This window comes from Strigops habroptila, chromosome 3 (assembly GCF_004027225.2).
Source record: "Strigops habroptila isolate Jane chromosome 3, bStrHab1.2.pri, whole genome shotgun sequence".
Taxonomy (NCBI): Eukaryota; Metazoa; Chordata; class Aves; order Psittaciformes; family Psittacidae; genus Strigops; species Strigops habroptila.
Genome location: NC_044279.2, coordinates 66,337,768 through 66,355,732, shown reverse-complemented (window position 1 = coordinate 66,355,732; position 17,965 = coordinate 66,337,768). Strand labels below are relative to the sequence as shown.

The 17,965-nt window shown below is 40.0% G+C and overlaps 1 protein-coding gene across 3 annotated transcripts in view; it reads right to left on the bottom strand.

Annotated features, from left to right (window-relative positions):
- Positions 1-221: 221 nt before the first annotated feature.
- KDM5A (lysine demethylase 5A) overlaps positions 222-17,965 on the bottom strand; it is a 48,653-nt gene continuing 30,909 nt past the window's right edge. For 2 of the 3 annotated variants that reach the window (XM_030478290.1, XM_030478292.1), the window contains 10 exons: positions 15,192-15,547; positions 14,574-14,712; positions 13,456-13,635; positions 11,869-12,030; positions 10,110-10,661; positions 9,199-9,342; positions 5,911-6,070; positions 5,436-5,656; positions 2,902-3,312; positions 1,120-1,696 (listed from right to left, as the gene is read on the bottom strand). In XM_030478290.1, the coding sequence (XP_030334150.1) occupies positions 1,487-1,696; positions 2,902-3,312; positions 5,436-5,656; positions 5,911-6,070; positions 9,199-9,342; positions 10,110-10,661; positions 11,869-12,030; positions 13,456-13,635; positions 14,574-14,712; positions 15,192-15,547 (2,535 nt within the window). In that variant the 3' untranslated portion in view covers positions 1,120-1,486. Of the gene's footprint in view, positions 1,697-2,901; positions 3,313-5,435; positions 5,657-5,910; positions 6,071-9,198; positions 9,343-10,109; positions 10,662-11,868; positions 12,038-13,455; positions 13,636-14,573; positions 14,713-15,191; positions 15,548-17,965 lie in introns of all 3 variants that reach the window. The other variant, XM_030478291.1, reaches the window with a different exon arrangement.

Genomic DNA, 17,965 nt, shown 5'->3' with positions numbered 1-17,965 from the left:
CCACTAATAGGAACAAACCCAAACACAAAGGTAGCACATGAAATGTATTTACCTATTTAAACACAGGCAGCTGGTCAAGCTAGAATGGGGAAGGTAACTGCTAATTCCTTGTACTACAAGGAAGGAATGGAGTAAAAAAACCCAAGCCCACGGGCAGGTTTTTGCTTTGTGAACCTCTGTCTGTGCTGCTGGTTAACAGTGGTAAGTATAAAAAAATCAAAGAAAAATAATCTATTTATAGAACAAGTCAGTAGTCTGAGACATTTAGAAAAAAGTAAAAACAAGTCCTTCTTTAAAAATGGATTTACTAAAACAACTGTCACCCAGGATGACCCCAAGCCCTCTGGTCCTCTGGCAAAGCCAGAGGCAACTTCAAACAAGAATGGTTGCTGATTGTACACTGGTACACATCCAGCAAAGCCAGCAGGGAGGGGATTTGCGCTGCGAACAGTATCTGCAGACTGCTTGCTGGTATAGCTTGAGGCCATGCCCGTAGCCTGGTGATACTGGAAATAGTTGCGAGTGTAACTTTTCACAGAAGCACATATCAGTGTAACCTCTGAGGTAAGTGGGCTGTCTTCTTTCCTTCCCATCCCTGGGTACAGATCACAGAAGCTGGTGCCCTGGGTGCTGTACCTCCTTGCCAGCTCCATCCTGCGTGAGAGAACTTTAATGTGCAGGAGTGCAGAACTCTAAGCCAAGCCAAGAACAGGAGAGGGCACCCCTGTGGACAGGGAAGCACTCTGCTTTTCCCAAGCTCTGGTCTGGCTAGACATTATCCATGCTTTCTGGCTCTCCTCAGGACAGGAAGATCAGCGGTTCCCCACTAAGGAAAACATTTTGCCTAGTGGAGTAGAGTTGGGTTTCTTTTTTGGTAAACAGAACCTTTGCTGATTTCTGAGATCACGAGCTCCTCTGCCCTTTAGCTACAAAAGAGAAATTAAAACAAACTCGTCCACTTGCTCCCATCCTTATAGTGTAGTGTTAGCTGCCTGGATATGGAGGCAACGTAACGCTCCCAAGACATTGCCCTACTCACTGGGCTGGCATGGGGAGGCAAAAGATAACTCCAGAGTCACCTCCTTAGGGTAACCCAGTACACCTAAAAGCTCCAGCCTATGCTCACCAATTCCAGACCAGCTCCACTGCCAACATGTACTTCTAAGACCCTGAAGTGTCTAATCTGACAGCCTCGGGTTTGCTCAGTCTCTAAGAGCAACAGCCACACTCAAAGATGGAAATACTCAAGTCAAAAAACACTGGCTGGAGCTCCTAATCAGGCGGTATCTGCATAGATGAGTCGGTACCACTGTGCCTTGATGACCCCATTGTATGAAGGAAGCCAGATGTAAGGAAGGGACCAACTCTGCTGCAGGTCTGTACATCCTTGGAAGTGAAGCTCAGTGGCTACATCAGCTTCAAACCCTCTCTTTCTGTAGGGTTTCAGTGGTCCATTTCCCAACAAGTTCCAGGAATCGAGCAGTTGCTAACTTGTCTCCTTAAGATCTTCCATTGGTAGTTTGTAGCTCAGTAAGAAAGGAGGTGGTGCATGAGCAGGGCTACTTGGTCCCTGCATTGGCTTCTTTGCACAGTTTATACAGATGTAATCCTCATTCTCAGCCATTTCTGGAGACACACCAACACAAATTTGATGAAACCACTCATCACAGCCACCATCACACTGCACCCAGTCTACCTGCAAGAGATCAGATCAGCAAAACATAGCACATTACAAGCAGAGACAGACAGGCATAGTTTTTATGAAGAAAATACCTTCTATTAAACCCACCTGACATACCTAGAATACAAAAGCTTTCAGGCACAAATTAATGCCGTAAACATCTTGTTTTAACAAGCTATGTCAGTTTAATAAAAAAAAATAACACTCTTCCACAAACCTTGCCCATCCTGCATCCTTGGACCACACCAATACAAACACAAACTACTTCTACTGAGCAGGATGATGCTCGGAAGAATAGCAGTAGCAACCTACCTAACATGAAGAAAGATTACCAGCTCAAGATTTTACTTTAGTTTGTAGGAAAACTACTCCTGAACAAGCTACTCCTGGACACTAACAACTGCAACTTCAGTCATTAGATTCCTTACCTGCCATTTTTCACTTGTATGGCATTCACCTGCTGAATGTAAAATATATGTTCAACCTTACAACGACACAGTCATTCCATTAAAAACTTTGTTTATACAATCAGGAATGTTCCATAAACAAAACTGAGTAAGTATGACAGATTTAGTATCAGCTTCTTTATAATATGAACTTAAAGGCACTCTCCTCCCTCTTGCAATCTCAATTTCTGTAAATATGTACTACTATAAGCCACTTCTCATCTGTGAAGTGAACGGTGGTACAAAGACTGTATCATCTTTTGACATATTGAGTGTAATCTCTAAACTCGGTCTAAGTTTAAGACATCAGAACTGATCCTTTAAGTGGTCTTTTTAAGTGTTGAAATGAACACGTTTCAGTTTTGCAAAACAAGTTCTTGGTATTTGTAGTTCCTACTCTCTCTTGAGCAAGCCCGTGCAGTGTAGTGTATGAGAGAGAAGCAGATCAAGTTTCTTTTGTAATAATCCAATCAGATCTAAAATCACTGATTATTTATCTCCAGCAAGAAAAGTGAAGCACTGCAGTTTGTAGATCCCTCAGCCTGCAGTATCACTGTTCACAGATTGTATGCAAGAAATACAGAAATGTTAATTTAGGAACATTGCACATGCCATTTGTGCTCAGAAACACACTGAAATCGGGAATACTACTAGCTGAGTCAAAGAATTAATCCTTTGAATCATCCAATGCGTGCTGCTCACAGCCATCAAAAAATTATACAGCTAGAAGAGGATGCATGGAATTGCCTATGACAGAACCAAGGGAAAACTCACTTTGTCCTTGCAGGGCCTCTGGCAGTTTTGTGCAGCACATACAGCATTCTCATCATCTGACTCTTCCGCTCCTGACCAGTCATACTTAGAAGGAATATCTAGAACCTTCTTCTCTCTTTTTTTCTCTGTGCTCTCTTTTGCTAGTTCCATCTTTGGGACAACTGCCTTTTCTCGCTTCTTCTTCCGCTCTTCTTCCTTAGCCAGTTTCTTTGCCAGCTTGTTCAGCTCCTTTGTCTTATCCATGGTGAGTTTTAGCTTCTTCTTCTTGGGTTTTTCCAGTTTTTTCAGCTCTTTAGATTTTTGCTTCATATCTCCAAAGAACTGCTCTGCTCTCTCCAGCTTCCGTTTCCGCTTCCTCTCAGAAGAGTCTCTCCCTCTCATTTTCAGTGGTTTCTCATCCATGCTGTCATCCTTCACAGAAACAGTGAAAAGAGTTTGATTTTATTTCAAATGCAAATTGCCATATCCTGCAATGGTATGTGAGATGTACTATGGTTGAGAGATGTACTTACCTCCACCATTAACCTGACACGGTATGAAGAGATCTGGTTCAACAACACACTAATTCTAAACAAAATGGGGCTCAACTTTATTTTCAGCATTCTTAGCAAAAAAAGAAATGTCCTAAGTGGTATCACCTGTGTTGAAATCCAATGAATTAAAAATGTCCAGTGGAAAAAGTACATCATCAGCAAGAGTAAGGAGGCAGAATAACCAATAATTACAACTCCCTTCTCACACTGCTTTTTAATTAAAGTTGAGAAGACTCATCATTTGTTAGAGGCTTCTGTTTATTTTTCATCCTAGGCCAGCCTTGCCTGTAATTATTTTTGAGAGAAAGCAATTGCTATTCTGGAGATTAAGAAAGAGCAGTCGGTGAATTCTTAAAATGTATCATCAACTCAAGCGAGGGAAGAAAGTAACATCCATTATTTGAATAGCTTCCAAACTGGCACATATTGTAAATATCCTGGCATCATTAACAACTCTTAAATAGCAGATTCAGATCAGAAGTGATGCTTAAAACTAGCAAACTCTGTCACTGCAGGTAGCATCCACAGTGACAAGTCCTACTTATATCTGAAAGACTCACATGTATAGCTCCTTTGTACAAACCGAACTGACTCAATTTCAGTTAATTCAGCTATAATTAACTTCAACTTTAGTAGTTATTAATAGATTAAGGACATACTACAAGGCAGTAAAGAAAGACTGTCTACTGTACATTACTTAATATAGCTACTTCACACAAAAACAAAGCCTCTGAAGATTATTTTACAAAGTGTACTTATTTTGCATGTGACTAGACACAGAAAGGTATTCAATTCAAAATGAGTAGTTCTGGTCAAACAAGTATTTGTAAGTGTTAACCAGAAAATGTCGTAACACACACCCTCTCATCCCCCTCCCCTGAAAAAAGAGCTGTGCTTAACTACCAATGTAACAGCCTGGCATACTATTTATGAATTGCTATTTGTTGGCATTCAAACTGTTCTTCAATCAATTCCATGCCAAACCCATCACATCAAAAGAACATTAAGCTTGTGAAGCACATGGGTCAAAACATGGTAAAGTAGTACTTCTTTGGAGACAGGGTCTGCTTTATACTACTGTCTTAACTGATGGCAGTTTGACAACTTTGACTTATCCACTGTATATAGATGCCACTCAGAAAATGAGACAACCAATTAATATGCTCATCTAACCTCACTGTTCACAGCATGTAATCTTCTATCTTATATTACTGTAAAGGAAGTCAAGAAAGAACCATCTTCAATATATTACCTGCGCAGCTCAGTAACCCAAAAAGCAATCGTATACTCCATAACTACACATGGTCAAACTGACCCCTAACCTCAGCTGACAGATGATAAAGGATGGGTTCCAGTACAGCTCTTCAACACAAGAGCTTACCTTCTCTTTCAGCACATATCCCTTACCCACCGCACGAATGAGGCTAAGTGATTTTGACTAGACCTCAGCAGATAAACCTGCCTCATTCATTGTCAGCTGACCAAAGCGATCAGCGCGTCTTCAGTGCTATGTCTCTGTTATTCTAAGGATAGGGATCTTACTACCTTCATTACCAAGCCATGTTTCATTAAAGAAGTGTTCTTTCCCCATTAACAACCAAAGTTCAGCAACATACTAGTATCAAGTTATATAAACTAAGTCTAGGCTTTCCATCTTCCTAAATGTTTCTTGCAATTCTTTTGCAGAGCAGTTCCAAGCATAATCAAGAACAGTTTTTCCTTCCCTGACCTTGTATTTTCTAATAAGATTTGCATATGGAACTGAGAAAACTGTTCAAAATATGGTGAATTGTGGAGGACAGTGCTATGGCTTGAGTGACCAAGAACTGAATTTTTGGGTCTCTTATTCTGTTATTTTCTGGAATCTACTACTCCCTGGTTGAAATCCAAACATGCTGAGTAACTAAGCACTCAACTACCCAAGATTATATTTAAAACAAAACAAAACCAACACGGTGGGGTTTTCTTTTCCATACCAGAATATTACTTCAAGTTCCATACCTCCATAACATGAAGGAACCTGTCCTCAGAGGGTGGATGAGTAGCCTGTAAAATCCGCCAGATGTGCTGAGTCTCATCCAGTGACACCTCTAGCAGATCTCCTACCATCATTAGATCTTCTAGCTGAGCTTTTGCTCCAGGTGAAAGCTCCAATACAGGTGGCTCCAGACTGCGAGGTACCAGTGGACTCTTCCGAGGCTGCTTCCTTGGAGTGCTAGAACCTTTCAGACAGGAGACAAGTCATGTAAGCATAAAAGGAAGAGATCAAAACCGAAAAAATTTACATACTTTTTACAACAAAAATCTAAGGAGGGAGACAATCCCAAGCAAAAACATTGACACAGGTTTACATATCAGGAAACTAACTGCAATGTAACTCTACTTACCTTCCCATAGACAACATCTCCTCTACTGCTCCTCACTGACCACTCAGCTATCTGTTCCATTTTAACTCGACGTATACAAAAGCAAATACCTTGAGAGCAGCTTTTAGAAGCAGATGAATATGCGTGTTCGGCACAAAATGAGGGAGCAGTCCACATGTGTGTCACCACTTCCTCTGATTTAATGGGGATTTCCTCATCACAAAACAAATTGGGCTCCAAGCTGCTTGAAGATTTTACACTGGCATTGTCCTGAAAAAGAACCACAGAAAACATGCAACATCTGGACCCAGAAAACAGCTACTCCAATACAAATTCTACAAAGACTGACCAGTCTACTGTTCCTAAACACTACTTTGAAGCACCCCACCAGACACCAAAACCATGTGAAAAAGGTACAAGTTTCATCCCCCTACTTAAATAGTGGATGAACACAGCAACTATGGAGATAGGTCAGTAGATTTATAGTTCGCGTTTAGGACTTCTGCGGCATTCTTGAACCATTTTAAGATAGGATTGAACACTGAAAGAAAGACAGCTGTAATATTTGAGACTGTTGTGAATATTTCAATGAACAGAATAATGACAGCATTGGCTTATGTTCAGCTCAATACATTGTGAAAGATGCTCAAAGAATTGTATAAGACTGATGCTTCACTTCTTAGATCACATCTGAAATGGGACACATGCCTTCAGGTACAGGTGGATCCACTAAGAGAAGATTCCTAATCTCTTAGCAGTGGGAGAAGCTTTGTTTGACTTTGCATTACATTAGGCAAAGAATCCAGAGAACAAATATGCCCTTCTGAGTAGATTCTCTGATGCCCACTAGTACTAACTTCTGCCTCTTCTTACTTACCCCTGCAAGTGAAATTAATAAGGTTAATCTCCTCAACCAGCTGCCCATTTCCTCAGCACTTTCCAAAACTTTGCTACCCCATCATATTCATGAAGGAACTGGCCAACAGGTTAAATATACTTAGCATGCTGCGTACAACTGAAATCTTTCACGAAACAATAAAACCCAAGAAGCTAGTTTAAAAGAAGAGAAAGGCTGTAGAGCAGTATTGACAACATTTACCTGAATATTAGCTCTGTGGGTCCCAAAATGGCCAACTCAGGAAACTGTACCACCCAGACACTGCCATTTCATGACACAAAAAGGGAATTTAAGAATGGTAATCTCTCTCTGGCTTTCAGTTATACGTTTAAAAGGAAGTGAAGTGCAAACTAGAGTTTTCAGTGCAGAACTACACATGGGAAATTCAGATTTAAATTGCCCAGATGAAAAGGTAGAAGAAATATATTCAGGAAGGGGATGATATTTCTCCCTATGTAGTAGAAGTTCTATCTCATACAATATCTAGTTCTGGATATCATAGTACATTACACTAAAGAACATTCAGGGCCAATAGCAAAAATTAATAAAAAGATATCACCATTTGGTGGCCATAGGCAACACAGGTGCAAAGGAATGAGAACAAATACATGAGACAAAAATTAAAGCAATTAAAGGTGAAGAAAATTTGCAGTAAATCTGACAAGTGAATCAGTCTGCTTGGAACAAAATAAATCAAGTCTAACTATCGCACTCAAAGTATTTGAATGCAAATACTCAAAGTATTTGCTGGCAAGAATGATGTTTTAATTAGAAGCAGCACAATCTAATCAAGCAGGCCTTTTCACATCTGTTTTTGTAATCACTTGCACTTGAGATGTCAGACATCATGGTTTTCGAAACATAGTCCATGGATCCTTAGGCACCCAAAGAATTACTTCTACAGGGTCCACAAGAAGTTATTAAGACCAAATTCATACATGATGCATCATGATCTATATACATTTTCTTAAAACACATCACTCCACTGGAAAACATTTATAGATTATAAACTGAAAAACAAACCAAAAACCAACCAAAAACCAACCCTTGAAAGCCAACAGTATAAAAATAATTTAAACTCTGAGCAACTTTGCTGTTCCTAGTTTAGATGGGAAGAATCTGGTTGCTTGAAAAAGAGTCTTCTATTCCAATTATGTTAATTGACCTAACAAAAGACATTTCTGGTCCCCATCAGCTTTGCTTTGATAGATTTCCGTTTTTAGGTTTTACATTTCATATAGCGATGGACATCCAAACCAAAAGGGTTAAGTAACAGGTTTTGAAATCATGACAACAGAATCATTAAACAAAGTTGTACCCCTGTGAAACCCTCAGATCCCTCAGAAACACAAGCATATGCCATCTTTCTTGACATATGCTTTATCGCAGAATCAGAAAATGCCACATCTTTCAGAAATGGCTTACTATGACTCCTCATGCAAAGAAGTTTGGAATTTTGTATTTTTTTTTTTATATAAAACTAAATTAAAAGCTGTAGCACCCAACTGCAATGTACTCTGGTTGCCATTTCACATGCGACTGTAAGACAAATGTGTATATTTGCATAAAGCTGCTTAGAATCAAAATACTAAATAGGAGACTGAGGCAAATCATATCTGGAAAATTTGTTGTCCCTTTATGAACTATAAAATCTGCCTTAGGAGAATTTACATGACCATAGTGTCTTTTAAGTTTCCATCTTTTAAGGTAGATATGACGCTATTGCCAAAAAGAAAACATTGCACAAGAATGCACAGCAGCATTGCTTTTGTCTCTGCATATACCTAAAGGATATTTCAGAAGTTCTGAAGTGAAATACATCACATTGAACACATTTGGCTATCTCTACTACTGCCTCTTCTCATGACAGTTCTTGCTCTAGTTAAAAGTATTTTAAAAATTTAACTGCAGTTACAATTTCTGAACTGAATCCAGACACTGAGTTCACAACATGATCCAGGCACCTAGCCCTGAATATTTCCACACATCCACAACTGAAGATGTGTACATCCTTTATATGAGGGTTGAATGGAGAGGTATGAAAACGCAAAGGCAGCTCTGGCATTAGCAAACTTCTTATAGGGCATGCAGTACTCAAAGACTAGTTTTTTGCTATAGTGAAAACTGTTGAAGAGCTTTCCATATAGACACTTATACATGTTATCTCTGAATGGGGCATAAAGACTGTGTTTATCCTCTACGGTATTATAAATACAAATCCCTTGAGAAGCGTTATCTTTTTTCCTCAGCACTAAAAAGCACCTTTTGAAGCTCAAACAGGACATTTGGAAATTTTAAATGAAAACATTACAAAACTCTCCAATAGTCCAGAACTGAGACATTAAGATAAAATCAAGAAGTACCTCTTCTGCAACATAAGCCAGGGCAGAATGCACAGTGATAGTTTAAGATACAAAAAGTATTCTGAAATAAAATGAATCAATAAAAAACAGGTGTTCTGAATTAATTCCATACAGACAACCCACACCGAACTACTTACCTTTATGTCATAGCCATATGTCTCCCTGATGTCTTCATCAGAATCTGTCTCTTCATCATCATAATCCAAAGTCTGCCGTGGGGATGAGGACACACTCCCTATCACTCTGTTAAAGGCTGATTGCTGGAAACTAGTCAAGTGTCCCTAAAAGTAAAATGGAAAATGGGAATGAAGCAATATAATTTCCAGAAAAATCTCTAAAAATGCTAAGCGGTTACTCACAAAGAAATCAGTGGTTCTTTTGGCCTGAGGGTAACTGCCGGGACAGTCACAGAAAAGCCTAGTTACAGCAAGGTGTGAAGACAGGGAAATACCCAAGGAAAAGGTTCTATTTTATTTCCATGTTTTTGAATAATAGTGACTAGCAAGATCTAGATATTGCTGTTTAGTGCTACCAAATGATAGCCTGTGTACTTCTTCACCATTATCTGACCTCAATCTCAAGAAGTCAGCTGTAGAAGTACCAGTGCTCGCCTACAGTCCTCGCTGATATTTACTGGCAACACATTAAATGCCCTAAAATGACAATCCCTAAGAAATTATAAATATTAAGACCTTTGATTCTGTCAAGAGGGAAATGGAATTTGGACACCTAAGTAGCCACAGCTTTACATACCTTCAGGCCCTTAGCCAAATGTTATATATGAACCCATGTTTCTCACAAGCATCTTCAGCAGTTGGTATTGACAGTGAATACAAAGCAACAGACTTGTTTCTGGAGCAGCATGCAACTGACTGAAGCCAGCCATGGCCTGAGACTGAGGAGCACTGAACTGAGTAATTTTGTTATGTCCAATTCTCAGCTTTTAACTGCCCTTCCATCTATCCCAACCTTCTCCAAGAAAGGTAAGGCATTTTGACACACTGAAGAAGGACAAGCACGATAAAGAACAAAATATCCTCATCCCTACCTGCAGGTCTGGGTTAGCTGCTGCTTTCTGTAGCTCTGCGCTGATTATCTTTTCTGTTTTCTCCCGTGCTGCCTGCTCCACCATTCGCTGGCTGAGCACAGAAAGCTTAGCCAGAGCAGAGGACAACTCGTCAGTGGCCAAAGCCTGCCGCGCTCGATCCTGCCAACTCATGGCACGTTCTGTCAAGCACTGCAATGCTTCCCCTTCCGGCAGCCGTACAGGTAGCTTCTGCAGGGACACCAGCAGAGACAGTATTGTCTCAAGCCGTGGCCTTCGAGAACGCATGCAAAGTGGACACAGAAACTTCACTTCTTTGGCCTGCCAACTAGAGCCCTTCTTCTGAGAACTTGTTTTGGGCAGGGGCACGCAGCCACTGTGAAACCAGTCTTTGCACAGCTCGCACTGTAGCATGAACCCACTAGCCGTTTTGCGGCAGATACAGAACTTGACTTCTTCGATTCGATCCACCATAGTCATCTTGGCCAGGTTAGCTGCCCTGAGAGCATGCATGGCTTCAATCTCCTTCTGCTCCCGCTCCTTGAATATAGCCACCTAACCAGTAAAGACAAAAAAACAGTTCACAACCTTCACAGGTAACAGAGATTACACTTTATTAGCACATGGGGGGAAAAACCCCACAAAAAATATCAAGAGATCTTCCTAGTTAAACTAGCCCAAAATCTAAGAATTGTGTGATCTAATGAAAGCATTAGCTAAAATATCTCCTCCTCAATTACTCATTACTCCTCTGAGTCCTTCTCCTGAGACAATGCAGGTGAGCATTGCTTCAATGTCGACTCAGCACCAGGAGCAGTGCTGGTGCTCATGTGACCATGTATCTCCTGAAGCAATTTGAATTTCCTCAATGTTTCCATTCAAGTAACTGTAACAAACCATACTAAGCTGCCCTGGTTTAAGCCCAGACAGTAACTCAGCACCACGCAGCTGTTCGCTCACCAGAACCTGAGCCCAGGCCTCAAAGCCAATAAACACAAAAGCAGCAAATACTGGCTGCAAGTAAGGTGTGACATAAAGAAACTGTGAGACTAAGCGCAAGAACTCCGAGAGCAAATAAATCAACATTGTGATGAGTGACTATAAATCCAGAACAATGAGTGTTTATAACAAATTTGTTTTGACACACTCTGGTCAGATCTCGTTATCTCAACCCTTCTGGCCCCATGGCTGGGCTTAAACCACAACAAAACCACAAGGCAAAACAGACTGTGCATAAGCCGTATTAATGAGCCTGCATATATACACTTTGTTCCTGGAGAAAGGGCACCCACACCACAGCAAATTCTTCTGATAAGCTGCATCGATATCCTCCCAACAAGGAGGAATCAAATATAACATTCCCCTCCAGCCTAGTTTCTATGACCAAGCATTTACAGGCTGCCCTTGAAATCAACCTAACCACATGTGTCTTGGTACTGTTTAAGGTAGAGCTGCACCTCATTCCACATTATTTTGAGGGGGTTTCAATAAATGTTAGTAATATTAGATGAGCAGCCACAGTTATTAACCCAAGCATTTAAGTCTTACACATAACCAAATACATATTAAATACCAGCACTTATACTCTGAACTGTTTCCCTCTACCTTCACTGCAATTAAAGAATATAGTTCAACTTGTGTCAAACAAAATGAGATTTTTTTTTCAGTGAGATTCATTTATCAGTTCTTCCATAACATCTACACAGATCAGAGACAAATTAAACCCACATATCAGAAGATATTATCTTTCATTGCTCCTTACCACAGCTGCAGTGTCCCTGGCCTCCTCCAGCCCATCCTCCAGTTCACTTAGGGATTCCAAGTCAAGATCTTTCTCCTTTTCCTTCTCCATCAACTCCTTTGCCCTCTTACGCCTATTTTTACTGCTCCCATAAACACCAATATCAGTCCGAGGGCTCAGAACCTGTAACCACCAAGAAAACTTATACTGTCAGAGCCAAGAATAAAAAATTCTAATCTACAATGTTACGATTTCAGGGACATATGAGAACATCTAATAAAGCAATTACAACAGTGTCAGAGGGCAAAAAATACTCAGCAGTCTAACACCTTTGATATGTCAATACTAGGAAGAAAATGTAAGTATTTCGTACATATGGACAGTGATGTGGCAGGTCAACTTGAAAGCACTGAAATTACAAAATCTGTTCAGGTTAAGCTATCATGTATATAGCTAACTGAAATACTGTATGCAATTAGATATCAGTAGTTTAACACTCACTTCAAGCACCTTCCTCAATTGCAAGTCTTAAAGATCTGCCATGCTTTCATATTTACATCAGCAATTTGGTGGCAGAAACAATTGAAAAATATGCTATACTCCTTTTAATATCAAACATGAGAGGTGCAAAGCACTTTCATGGACAAGAATTACATTTTAAGTCACCTTGATTAGCTGGAAGGCATACTTAACATATAAAATCCAGCAAATTGAATTCGGTATGGGAAAGTTCAAATTGATACACGTAGGACAACACTCAAATGCAAAACCAGAACATATTAAGTAACTAGTTAGGCAGAAGAACACAGAGAAAGAAATTTGGACCTAGAGTCCTAGAGCTCATAAACTGAACAAAAATCAGTGTGATGTCGCAGTAGGGACAGATCCCATTGGGAAACATTAAACAGCAGTATCCCTTTGGAGACAAGATGCAATTACGGGAAACCATAGTGAGAGGATTCTGTCTGGTTTTGGACATCACACTGAAAGTGAAGACAAACCACAAAGAATAGCAACAAGATAAGGAGTATGAAAAATACAGCCTACAAGAAAGCACTGAAAGAACTGGTATTGTTTTCCATCAAAAAGGAAAGCCTATCAAGTAGATACGATAAATATTCAAACACATGAATGATTTTTATTAAAACAAGGACAGTGACTACATTCACTGAAATCAAATAAACAGTGGCTGGCTTAATTTTTCTTATAGTTAAACAGCTTATATCTAATCTATTTTCTTAGCATCTAAGCAGCGGAACAAGTTTAAACATTCATCAACTAAAGATAGCTTCTATGTCCATTTCAGGCTTACATTTCTACAATTACATAGAAACAGAAATCCTTTTTGTCCCTCACAAAAAAGGAGAGTTTTAATCTGTTTCTTCAAAAGTAACAGTTGAGGTCGTCTATACATAAAACAAGACTAGCCAAACACAGACTCTTTGCCTTTTTCATTCTTTTCACCTAAGAACAGCTGAAGTTTCTTTCTATATTCTAGTCTCAAAAGGAGCTTTAACCTACCTTAATTGAACAAGCTGTTCCCTCCAGACCACAGAGGGCCATCAAGACCAGTTTCTAAAGGCTGACACATAAGTGTCTGTTGCTCACCTGTAGCAGACTATAGCTTGAGTTCTTCTTCAGGAAGGTCCTTCCTGTGCGCTCTCTCCAGGCACGTGCTGCAGCTACCTGTGACTCCAGCTGTGGCAGGGCATCAAGACGCACTGGTATTGGGCGGCCTTTGGCAGACAAGCTCTCCAGTTGCTCCAGGTAGGCATAGTTGCTCCCATTCTGGGGCAGAAGAAATTTTTCTAAGCCAGCGATTCCACCATTATATCAATGGCCAGCTTAATTTCAAGCCATACGCTACTTTGTAACTGAGTAAAATAGAGTTCCATAGGAAAGTAAAGGGAGGGAGGGCAATATTTCAGTCTGATATTTAAAAAACTCTCTCTCACAGAGTTTTTATTTTCAGTCATTCTGATGTGGCTAGCTGGCTTAGGGAGTAAGACAACATTCCATTTCTATACAGTTGTCTTAAATGCTGTCTGCTTAACAGCAAGCTACTACATCCAAGAGTTCTACAGGGGCTGATGTGAAATCAATTGGGATTCTCACTTCAGTTCCCAACAAGTAACTGATGTAAGAATAGCAGTTGCAGTCCAGACATCAATGTCTAGAAATACCACAGAAGCCATGCCCTTTTTGGATCAAGTTCTGTGGGCAGACCCAGTAGAAGGGGAGGCTACTGAATTAAAAGTATCATAACTTCCATCTATTCCAGATTTAAAATTTCAACCATCAGTGCCATTAAATCTTACACACCATTTTGGGGAGAATAAACAATCAAGAATTTCCACAGCCAGCTCCAAAACCAAACACCTGTGACCATAACATCTGCTGCTGCAGCTAAGTGTTTACAGTGACAGCATGCAGAAGAGTTTCAATACCAAATACCCTTTGGGAGTTATATTTGTATCATAATGAATTTGCCAGCTTTTACATCCCCCATGAAATGCATAAAAGGAAGGGAAATAGAAATTGGATAACCAATGGGGAAACAGCAGCACAAAAAGAAATTCAAGCACATGAGCTATGGTAAGCACACGTTAACAGCTACAGCAAGGCTTCCCTTCAGGTCACCTTTGTGGGTAGAGGCACTAGAATAAAGAATATGTCTAAATAAAAGGATGCAAGCAGAAGATTCCAGACCCTGCTGTAACCCCTACCTGAATGGCCTCCACTTTGGCTGTCCAGTCTCTAGCCCGCTGCAGGGCTTCTTTCAGTGCCAGCACATTGGGCAGGTAAGCAGGGATGTTCCTTGCTTCATTCACGATGCCCTCCAGAGCCATCATACTTTGGCGTGGTCTAGAGTAAGAAAAACTCAATTCCAGCCTTCTCTCAAAATGCCAGTTAACTACAGCTATAAATGTGACAGGCTGGTGATGCAACTTCATCACTTCACTGCAATATAAGATACCATGGCTCTACTCTTGGAGGGCGCTATTGGTTACCAGAGAATAGTAAAGGTGAGAAAAACTGATGGACTCAAACTCTAACATTGAGGAAGCTGTCTTGTGTAGCCCTACTAAGTGTTTTTTGTCGAGAGGGATGAATAGCAAAGATAGCAGCAACAGTCACAGCCTCCTGCAGCACAACAGGCAATCAATCCTTCTGCAATTCATCAACAACCTCAAATCCAACTCTGAGCAATCGAACTGCTGGGAGGTAAAAAACCCATACGCTACAGCTTCAAAGCCCCTAGTTTTCACCACACTCCTCAAAAGAGGCTGAGAATCCCAGAAGTGTGTGACCTATAAGAAGAAAATTTGTAAAGGAACACTCACCTGGCCTGCAGGCAGACCTTGGCCTTCTCCTCCCACCTCTCTGAGACTGTAAGCAGCTCCTGCAGCTCAGCCATGGCTTTCTCTACAGCATGGTGCGGTGCCAAGCCCACACCCGAGTCAATCAGCTTCTTCATCACATCTAGGGTGACCCTCTGGGGGTCCAAGAGGGTGGACCTCACCTCATCCAGCCACCGTGCCTGCTGCAGTTCTTGCTTCAGCCTTGGCAGCTCAGGAAGTTCTACGTAAAGGCCAGAGCCCATGTCTATCAACTCCTGCAGCTTGGAAGAGTCTGGGATCTCATCCATCATAGCTTCTTGAGCACGCTCATGAAATTCTTCCACATCATCAAGCAGATTCTGAAGTAACATACAGTACAACCCAATTAGGCAAAAAATACTCACAGAATCCAATGGGAAAGTTGACTGAGGGATCAGTCAGCTATGAATTCTTACGTGATAATCACATAATCAAGTCAGAGCTTCTACACACAATGCCAACCCATTGTCACAAGCCATCAAGTCTGACACATATTAAGTAACAGACCATCTAAACTCACTCTGTGGCCTAATGTTTCATTCATTGCGCATATCAGTTGCATCAAAGTCTGCACCTAAAATAGTACAACTGCAATTGACTACAGGTCCCAACAAAAAAGAATATTAAGCACTGCGAGGTCAACATTAATTTTAAAACAGTAGGGGAAAACAGATAGCCCTTTCAACCTGGTGTCAGAGGCATTACAGTAATGATGGTAATACACAAAGAACAAAACATGCTAAGGAGAAAGAGCAAGCCACAGTTGTATAAGGAGGTAAATACCAAAAGATCATTAGAATAATGATGGTCAAATTTGAAATTACTCTTTCCTAAAGCAGGCCCACCAGTTTAACACATCACAGTTTATTGCACAAAGGAAAGAAATGGGAATGCAAAATCCTCTAATAAAAGGAGATAGTTTCACAGGAATCCAACTGCACTGCTGCAGTTGTCCTCATCCTCCTGTTTTGGCACTGCAATGAAAAAAATCAAAGATGGCAAACAGACAAGAAAGAATCTCTGCAGGAGATTCATTCAAGGACATTAAACCATTTTACTCAATTGATTCACTCCTGAGTCTCTCACAAAAAGACAGGTATTTCTGAGAGCAAGTCAATGGCACAATGAGCAGCAAAAACTGCATTTCCTAACTCTTAGCTTACTGCCCTTTTTGTCTGATGCTGCTTTTCCTGACTGCCTGGAAACCAGAAGGCGTTTACAAAAAAGAACAAGATCCACATTATAAAGGTTTTGATTTAGGGAACATATGCTGAATGCTTCATAGTGACAACAGTGAATTATTACAGTTTAATAATTATAATGCCTTTTGTGTTAGAAAATACTCATGATCCAACATGACAATTATTTTGCAATTCATTATGATGGATAATTGCATTCAAATGCCATGCTGAAAGTTAGCGAGTGCTTAGGCATAAATGATCATTATCTAAATTCATTCAGGAACTAAAAGTCTATGGTTTGTAACCAGTAAAATGACAATATTTATTTTATTGGATAGTGATTACGTTGAAGCTTCAAGAACATACACATGCACGGAGTACTTGAACAGAAACAGTTTCTTAAGGCTGAGTGGCAGGGGGAAGAGAGACTAATTGGGAGAAAATATTTAGACAAAAATACAGATAAAACTGTATGCCCACAGGTCATCTATGAATTATGTCTTAATTAGAAGCAGGTTTTAAATACATCAGAAACAAAAACCTCCTTTGAGAACCTTTATAGGTCTGTTAATAATTGATGATAAAATTTCATGAATAAGTATTAGTAAATATTTCTGTTTTGTATGTGGAAAGAAGTGTACTAAATCATCCTACCATATGAGGATGATAATATACTTTCCACTCTATTAGCTGCTGGGAAACACACTTAAGAACATATTTGAAGGAAAAAGATCAGCATCGACAGGCCTGAAAAATCTGCAACCTGGAGTCCTATAGCTTTCTGAAGGTACTTGTTTTCAGCAACAACATGCCAATATCATAAAGACAAGAAAGTCTAAAACAAAGTTTCTCCATATTGACACCGAACTACCGTGGAAGAGTTAATACAGAATTAATGAATATAACTAGAAGGATATAACTAACATCAATAAACATGGAAAAGAGGTCTTCTTAAACAAGACTTATTTTTTATACTGTATGTTTGTTCATGTAATGGTAGCTGCGCATATGTTAATGTTTAGGATTTTAGGCTCTCAATCTAGCATTATAAAACATTCTTCTTAAATCTGTATCAACAGAGAACATGTGCATTAATAAATGGTTAACATACATCTCAAGAACCATTTTTCAAGGTGAAAAAAGTCTTTATTAAGGATGTTTCTTGAAGGAGTTTTCTAGAAGTTGGTTAGCGGGTGAAACACCATTTAACATTTCATCATCAGTGACACAAGCAAATTAAGACTGCTGCTGAAAACACTTGCTATGATACAGACTGCCAGGGTGACAAACAATAATAGCAGCCAGGGGAATCAGTTTGATTTGGATTACTTTACTAGTCTAGCTCTAGATTCATTCAAAGACAAGTGCAAAGATATATAGGAAGGACAAGAAATGCAGGCCATGCATACAGATTAAGGGGGCTGTAACCTGGAAAATAAGGCTGAGAAGTATTTACAGAACAATTGCCAATGTGGCATTGCTTTCCCTCTCCCCTGAAGAAGCACACCAATGTAATCTCCAGAAAAAAAACACATAAAAGGTAAGATTTAACTGGAA